Genomic DNA, 8,969 nt, shown 5'->3' with positions numbered 1-8,969 from the left:
TTTTATTTTTCAATGCAGAATGGTAGCTGTAAAATATAGCTGGGAGACTGCTTTTGATACCATAATTCAGATGGTGGGAGAAAACGCGGTTGTGAATGCGTGAACATACGTGTTAACAAAATGAGGTTGACGTGTTATCGTTACTTAATGTATTGGATAACGCGCTATATACAGGCGTGGGGGTCACTCTGACGCACATTTTCGTAAGATCAGAAATGTGAAATCTACGAAGCGCGTGATCTAACTATGCCTGTGCAATTACCCGAAGATGCAGAATATTTAATCACCTATCAGTGCATCTCATATTGCATATTCTAAGGCAGTTAGAAGAGGACCCTATTGTGCGTTGCGATGTTGTTGTTTTTGTCTTTAAAAAACCCCAAATGTCTCCAATTATAGCGTGCACTGATGAAAGTACTCTACGACGATTATATTTAGATACGAAAACTAAAATACTGCCTAATATCTCAACGACAAAACATATATCAAATACATGTGTGTTGTTACGTATACATGTATCAATTAGAGAATGTTCAGCAGTAGAGCGGGAAGTCTAGGCCGCCTAATGTGTGCATTGTGAAAAAAATAAAAATAATTCTGAAGTTTATGGGCGACATCGCAGAATAATTATAGGTGATTGTATAAAAACACCCAGACCACTATGCTGTTTTCTAAATTCAATCCTCCGTGTAAATCTCCGATATTTACATTTTAATAAATATTCTGAAACGCTTTAAATGGCAGATTCGTAGCGTAAGAATGAGTGAGTGTGATTTTATGCCCTAGCAACATTCCAGCAATTACACTTACTGCAAATATGATTTATTTACCTGAGGTTGCCCATGTTGACCTTTCTTTGCAACACTGCGCACTGTTGGTAGGACGCATCTCGGCAATCAGCCATACTGAACACAATGTACACAACAAATGTCCCTATCAAACATAACCCCCCAGGCCTGGATGATATCGGGATAGGTCCCGCAATAAAACGTTTATTTTACTGGTGAAAATATAGTCCACATACACAACTCACGGAAACACACCTTACAGTTATGAATTTTGACGGATAATCTCTGTGTTTCTTAAACAACCCGTTTGAGGCAAAGCAAAATGATGAAAACGAGCCGTCAAAATTAGTATATCGCAAATGTCGCCATTTTTGCAGTATTACGTCGGGCAGTCTTGCGGTTAGGTGTTCGCGCGTCATGTTGAAGGCCTGAGTTCGATTCACCATATGGAAACAATGTGTGGAGCCAATTTCTGTCCCCATCCATGATATTGGTTAAGGGGTTTTGAGGTTGCGTTCAGTGACGTGGGGTAAAGGTTGCATTCAGGGACATGGGGTTAGTGAGTGAGTGAGTGAGTTTAGTTTTACGCCGCACTCAGCAATATTACAGCTATATGGCGGCGGTCTGTAAATAATCGAGTCTGGACCAGACAATCCAGTGATCAACAACAAGAGCATCGATCTGCACAATTGGGAACCGATGACATGTGTCAACCAAGTCAGCGAGTCTGACCACCCGATCCCGTTAGTCGCCTCTTACGACAAGCATAGTCGCCTTTTATGGCAAGCATGGGTTGCTGAAGGTCTATTCTACCCCGGGACCTTCACGGGTCGACATGGGGTTAAGGTTGCATTCATGGACATAGGATTAGGGTTAGGGTTGTGCTCAAGGACATGGTATTAGGTTTGTATTTAGGGACATTCGGTTAAGGTTGCATTCAGGGACATGGGGTTAAGGTTGCATTCAAGGACATGGGATTACGGTTGCATTCAAGGGCATGGGGTTAAGGTGGCGTTCAGCAACATGGGATTAGGGACTTGAGGCTTAGGTTGTGTTCAGGGACTTGAGGCTTAGGTTGTGTTCAGGGACACGAGGCTTAGGTTGTGTTCAGGGACACGAGGATTAGGTTGTGTTCACTGACATGGGGTAAGGCTGAGCTTACGTTTGTTACACTCATACTGAGAAGTACGCGCACACATGCGTTATACTACTCCGGACCAGTTCAACTGTCGTAGTGACGTCCTGTGCTACAGGCTAACGCTGATAACCCACGCAGGCAAATTACACTCATCCCGTCCTTGTTTCATTGCCTTAAAACGAATAACTAGGATAGGGAACAACAATAACATATTTAATAACACCGTTTGATATCACTCCGCAGAGAATCGAATAACTGACCTTGCACTCTCCAAGCAGACACTCCGTCCCCGAGATCGTGGAATTGTTCCACTTCCACCCCAAGACAGTTGAAATTAACCTCGCCATAACGCTGACAGTGCGTGATTGAGTATGATTTTACGCCGCTTTTAGCACTATACGGCAGGGGACACCAGAAATGGGCTTCACACATTGCACTCATGTAGGGAACTGAACCCGGTCTTCAGAGTGACGAGCCGACGCTTGAACCATCAGGCAGCCCCACAGCCCGTAATAACGCTGACAGGAACAGTAACATTGAAAGGCTTCCCATGCGACTACCCCGTCATACAAACTGTGTCAATGTACGGTAGCAAATATAAAATCTTACCTGTAATAAACTAATAAGAATGGAGACCACCAGCTACCTTCATGCGCAGTTCTTAAAGAACATGTAAGTCAAGAGTACCGCCTTCTGTTGCCTACAACCTGAATTTAAAGCGGGATAACGAAGCACTATTTGTCCCAAAATGTCTCTCTAAATAGCAGGGTAGATGACACTCATGTTCAAATTGCTGGGACTCCTGCCTGCACGTCGCCTTGGACGACGAGGTACACAGAATTACATAATCACCGGTACAATATAAAAAGTCACCACCATTTTGGCGTGTCGCGCTAATTGAGAGATCCACGTCATCAATTATCACTGTCGCTGGAAATATTTTCATCAGATGTCGTTTGTTTCGAACTATATATAGCTCACATGCTAAGACCATTCAGCACTGAAAACGCTTGTCTGTTAATGAAAAATTAGACGGGTGCTTCGTATTCGAGAGAAACAAATGTCTGTTTCATAGGATAAGTAGAAAATGGTAGACTCAGAACCTAAAGCATCTCAATATCAAGACTTGCTGTATTTAAAACTTATGCAATCTGGGAGCCTAAATAGTGTTGTAGAGTATCCCTGACGCAATACAGAAAGTGCAGGGTTGATGAGTCAATAACATGGTCATCGGTCTGTGAGACCGACTTTTAAATAATCAATTAAAAGTGTCTGAATAAATTTCTAATATGCGGCGCATATAATACCCCTTATTTATTGCTGTGACCATCATTAGATGTCATATTAAACTCAATAAAAGTCATTTGCGCTTGTGTTAAGGTTGTATTGTCTTCTATTAAGATCTAGTAACACACAGGAGTGACTGTACACTAGTGAGTGAGCGAGTTGGATTTTATGACACTTTTAGCAATATTCTAGCAAAATCATGAGGGAGGGGCAACAGAAATGGGCTTCACACGTTGTAACCCATGAGAGGAATCGAAACATACCACCTTTCATCACCATTTGCCTTGAGGCAGATGGGGTACTGAGCCACAGACCTTCCTCACAGATCGATCTTCCTCACTTATAATTACATAGGGCTGTTAAAAATACAACCAAAACTTCGCATTTCTCGGCTCAGTCTGTTGGTTCTCTGTGAGAAAATCAATGTAAAACTGTAAACTGTTTACCATGGCTGCTGGTTGTCTCACACTGAAATGTCTATCTGTAGACAGAGGCCAGAGACAATTTTCCATATGTTTGATCAACAACTATTCAAAAATAGTTTTACAGATTTTTTATTGTTTTTCTCACAGTTTTCTGTATTTCCATATATCAATCCATCACATAAGGATAAAGGTGTCAAACAAAAATATATGATTGCAATTTTTTTTAATTTTCAAAGGCATTGGAGCTGCAGGCCATTAGTCATCATTATTAGTTCTAAGTTGAACAAAAGAAATCAGGTGTGCTGTGAACATATCCAAACATTCTTCAATATCAGCACTGTTGCTGATAATAATTACAAAGGGACAATGAAGACGTTTGTTTCCAAGTCAGATTTTATAGTTGATGTATACAAGGTACAAAACTCCAGGGGTTGAACTACTATTTAACAACATGGCCGAGATCCAAGGTCACACCAACCCTGTTGAGTACAAGGTCACAATGGCAAACTGGTGCCAAGAGACTCTCTTGCTTTCACACCACTGCCATAAACAGATTTTTACATGTTAGGTGTATTCAAACTGGAACTGTTTCTGAAACTCTGATGAGTGAAAATGAAGGTCAATATTATGCAAGCCATATGGCCCGATCAGACGGTCAATCACTGATGACATGCACTGTTTACAGAGCAGTTTGGTAGCACAGTGGTTATAGCATTCACTCGTCATGCTGAAAACCCAAGTTTGATGCATATGGGTACAATGTGTGAAGTCCATATCTGGGAATTTTCTCCCTGTCATGACATTGCTGGAATATTGCTAAAAGCAGCGTAAAATCATACTCACTCCCCTTAAGTATGCTGAAATGAATGCACATCAAAACGTAAGTGTGTACCCATGTTATGAAAATGCTGAAACTAAATATGGCCCATATAACATATATCCATTTACTTCTTTACCCATAATATTCACAAAAAGGTTCTCAGAGGAGTGTAACTGAAGCCAGTAAACTGTGTGAATTCTGTGAAGTGAAAAGGATAAGTCAGCTTCCTGTATGTAATGCATGTCAAGAATAAACACTGAGTGACATGGTTAAGTGTTCAATGATGGATAAATCAGTTCGATCTGAAGATATATGCTACAGTCGCTTTCATTAATCCTCAAAAGCATCTCTTGACAATAACAAGACACACCTGGAGCCATCTGAACTAAACCCAGATACTAAACTCACCACTGGCCTAACAAACCATATGTCGTACAGAATCTCTGCTGGCAAAATGAGTCTCAACCTGAAATGGAATTACTTCATATTAACCTCATTATTCACTTGGTAGAATGTGTTTATGTTGTCCAATATCTGGCTTTGACCTTCTAGCACTAATATCTCCCTCTCTGACATCACACAGTAAGATACACTATCAGCACACGTCACATCACTAGTTCTTTTCCTTGCCATACTTGTGTTTGTATCGCAAACTAGACACTATTGTTGGCCTATGTGGGAAGGCAGTCCTTCCACCAAACATTGTATCTGTGTCTTTGTCAAATCGTAAAGGTTCCATCTGAATGTGCAGGTTTTTGGGCAAGTCGAGCTTCGAGAGGTCATCATATGCAGCAGTGTTTCTGACAGGAGTGGAGAAGTAGGTGAGGACGTCATCCATTGTCTTCATCTCGTCCAGTGCCAGGTTGGGGATGTCGTGATCCAGGTCCCTCATCAACCTCGTCAGCAGCTGCAACACAATACTAGGTGTCATCATCTCATCACTGTGTCTATTTGCCATATAGTCAGTATGTCAGCTGGCAACTTTCTCACTATATGACACTCAGCTACAAAATAATTCAATCTGGACAAAACACACCAGAAGCTGGCAAACAAGGATCCATATTGTAGCACATCTACCTGGGCATCACATCTACTTGGGCATCACATCTACCTGGACATCACATCTACCTGGGCATCACATCTACCTGGGCATCACATCTACCTGGGCTTCTCATGTACCTGGGCATTACATCAATCTGGGTATCACAACAACTGGGCATCACATCTGCCTGGGCATCACATCTACCTAAGCTTTATATCTCCTTTGGCATCACATATATCTGAGCTCCATATATAAGACTAATCCTTTTTCAGTATGTTTTTGGATTTGCAAGGATCTCGCTGCATCAAAACACCGAGCAACAAGCAGTGATTTTATGACTGTTTCATTCAATATGGGCACTCCTCCCATGACTCTTCATCTAAACGTAAATATAATTAACAATTTAAATCTTTCCTTAATGTTGAAAGTGACCTCCTACAACACCAATGGAAAGTTATAACCATGTTGAGCTGTAACAACTTTAGACTAGCAGTGGAACCAGTTGCCACACAAATACACCCTATCACCAATGTCTGTCTTTACAGATCTCTGTTGGTTTAAACTATGTTGGAGACGAGCTCCATGTCCTACTTATGTGTGGTAAATATTCTGAAATAAGAAATAAGTGTTTCACAACCCACCAGACCACCCTCCAACAATTGAAAAAATTGTGCATTTAATTACCTGTAACATTAAATACATAAAACATTAACTACAGTCCTCTCGGCTGTATGAACACTAAAAAGTAAACCCACTACCACAACTAACTGACCCTGTATTTCAATCGCTATCCTATACCCAGCATGTATGTATTATCTATATTTGTATTATGTGTATTATGGACCAATGGGCTAAATTACTGAAAGAGAATATCTGTCTGTCACCAAACCAGACCACCAAGTCTGATCACCCAGTTCTCATAGATGGAAAAACTGCCTCTGCAAACAGTACTTCAGTCCCATCGCAGTATTTTGGATCAATGTTGGAGAAAGTCCAAATTGACGAACTGAGGCATTTTTGTGTGGACAGATCATGACACACACAGCATCAAAATACAAGACTTTCTTCACCTTATTAGAGACTTGCTGGGCATCAGAAGCATTGAGATTGTAATTTTGATTTCAGACATCCTTTAGTCAAACCACTGTTAATGCCCCATATTTTGTATGGTATCAGCTTGAAAAAAATAAACTTTGGCCTTTACTTTTGCTAGGATCTGCCTGCTATCACATTTTCAAGATAGTCTCCAAATGATCTAAATAATGTTAATGAGACAACAATTCACAAGGTTCCTCTGTATTTGTTGTGACTATGATTACATGATATTGGTAATCAGGAGTCATTCTAGGACAATGTAAATTACCCACAGCTGTTCACAAATAAGCATGCTCAGTGTGATCCCTGCAGTCGAATCCTAACAATAACTTAAGGCAGTAACATTTGATAACAGCAAATAGCATCAAAGAATCAGTTACATTTAAGGTCACTTCACTGTCTGACTAAAGCTCACCTTGAACTTGACCCTTCTGTCAGCCAGGTCGACCTGTCTCCACTCCCCAACACTGTCCCCACACACCTGTGTGACGAGCTGCTCCAACTTCCCCTCGAGGTCAACGGGTGGATCGTACGCTTTGTTTGTCCTCACTGACCTGCAACATAAAAGTCAAATGACCACTTCTTCATCATAAATACTCCAGGTATTTAAAGACCCTACGTTTCTACTCCTGGGCCAAATGTAGAGATATCATGAAAATCAGGTAATATGATACACCCAGCCTTATCACCCATACTGCATATCGTGACCATGTTGAACACCAGTGCTTGTCACCACACATTAGGCAATGTGATCAATTCCCAAGCAGTTTGTTTATGAACATGTGGACACTGTTTCAACAGTGGACTGAACCCAGTTAGTTTTTAGTAACCAGATACCTCCTGTAGCTAAGTCTTTGAATGTCATTTAGAAGTGAAAATACATAAGAATGAAGATTTTTATGGATATCAACTTCTTGAAGAAGTTGATATCCATAAAAATCTTCATTCTCCTGTAGCTAGTTCCACATCAACAAGAATTTTTGGAGGTAGGGAGGTGTCATACCAATTACTGAATAACGCATCTACTGCTGCTTAGAGATCCTAAAAGATAGGGACTTTTCTAGCATTTGGCCTAGGACTATTTCAGCTATTCCATGAAAATGTTTCTATAGGTGTCTCTAGTTTTAACTTTTTGTTTAAGCAACAAATACACGAACAAATGGTCAGGCAAACAGTGACGTTGCTCACTTTACAATATGTGCAAGCCATGATAATGTCTGCCTTGTACACTGTAAGGGAATGACAGGCTATGTTCAGGGATGGATCCAGGACTTTTTACCACTGTTAGAGAAGTGGTTACACATAAGCATGATAAGTCATGCAGTAAAGATGTTAGAAGGAAGTGATGCTCCTAATGCTCAAACTGCTGATATATTTTTTGCTCATGAAACCTGTATTGTAACTCTCTTGCATTACGTTTTCTTTTTCAGTGACTGGACTCGATCAGAGGTAGTTGGACCATCCAAATTAACTCGTTTTCTAACTTTTCCTTCTTCATCCTCTGTCTTCTTCCTTCGCCAGAATAATGACCTACTTTGAGACACAACCTGAAATAGACAGAATTACCAACTGTATAAATGAGCATGTCATTAAGTGTCAGAAATGAAAAGCTTGTGGAAAACTACTTACAACCTCATTCGACTAATTACAATCATTTGGAAATGTTTGGTTCAGTACCCTTTATCAAAACAAAATTATTATCCAAACACACTTGACTGTTTTCAAAGCGATTCTCATACTGTCCAATTGGTGCCCAAAACATGGCAAAAGCCGAGAACATTTTGTTTGGGAGGAATCGATTATAAGTGTGAAAATGTTTTGTTAGTTACACTAAAGGATGTTTAAATGAAAACATAATAGAAGCAAGGCGCCAGAGGCAGAGTACAGTTTTGATTTTGAACAGTCTCATATATCGGTTTAAAACTCAAAAAAACATAGCAAACAAGTATATATTGTCAGTGACGGGATCTTAGCACTATATAAAGGGGTGTCCCTAAGACCCTAAGGGCCACTACAGCGTCAATGAGACTGTGAATGATCAATGCGACAACATACAAGATATCATGTTTTCATGTTGATCTAACATGAGGAAGGACATGTTGTAACGTTTTGGTTCAGATAATGAGTATCAGAAACTAAATGAAACCATACCGGACAAATGTGTTTCGATAGTAATAGCCCATAGCTCGGTGCTGAGGACCTCAGCATGATCCCGATGGGGGCTGCCATCTTTGAAGGTTATATAAAACACAACTCGTTGACTGAAATACGGATTTATGATGTTTAATGTGTATGGTATTGGATGTATTATAACAGATTGTTATAGTGTGAATAAACTGATAACCATATGCGTAAGTGTGCCTGGTATATATCA

General features: G+C 40.3%; 1 protein-coding gene across 1 annotated transcript; it reads right to left on the bottom strand.

Annotated features, from left to right (window-relative positions):
• Positions 1-3,289: 3,289 nt before the first annotated feature.
• Positions 3,290-8,846, bottom strand: LOC137280854 (large ribosomal subunit protein mL50-like). Its single transcript, XM_067812051.1, has 4 exons — positions 8,747-8,846; positions 8,012-8,142; positions 7,011-7,149; positions 3,290-5,365 (listed from the first exon to the last, which is right to left on the bottom strand). The coding sequence occupies exons 1-4, from the start codon at positions 8,822-8,824 to the stop codon at positions 5,072-5,074; spliced, it is 642 nt and encodes a 213-aa protein (XP_067668152.1). The 5' UTR covers positions 8,825-8,846; the 3' UTR covers positions 3,290-5,071.
• Between the last annotated feature and the right edge of the window lie 123 nt (positions 8,847-8,969).

This window comes from Haliotis asinina, chromosome 1 (assembly GCF_037392515.1).
Source record: "Haliotis asinina isolate JCU_RB_2024 chromosome 1, JCU_Hal_asi_v2, whole genome shotgun sequence".
Taxonomy (NCBI): domain Eukaryota; kingdom Metazoa; phylum Mollusca; class Gastropoda; order Lepetellida; family Haliotidae; genus Haliotis; species Haliotis asinina.
The sequence above is the reverse complement of the archived record's forward strand: the minus strand, read 5'-3'. Positions and strand labels throughout refer to the sequence as shown.

What these genes read in the sequence shown, in the direction of transcription:
- LOC137280854 (XM_067812051.1), bottom strand. Translation starts at nt 8,824, where the DNA reads ATGGCAGCCCCCATCGGGATCATGCTGAGGTCCTCAGCACCGAGCTAT. An exon ending in TATCGAAACACATTTGTCCG is followed by an intron (nt 8,143 to 8,746) that starts GTATGGTTTCAT and finishes TGTCTATTTCAG; the next exon opens with GTTGTGTCTCAAAGTAGGTC. An exon ending in ACAGAAGGGTCAAGTTCAAG is followed by an intron (nt 5,366 to 7,010) that starts GTGAGCTTTAGT and finishes ATTGTGTTGCAG; the next exon opens with CTGCTGACGAGGTTGATGAG.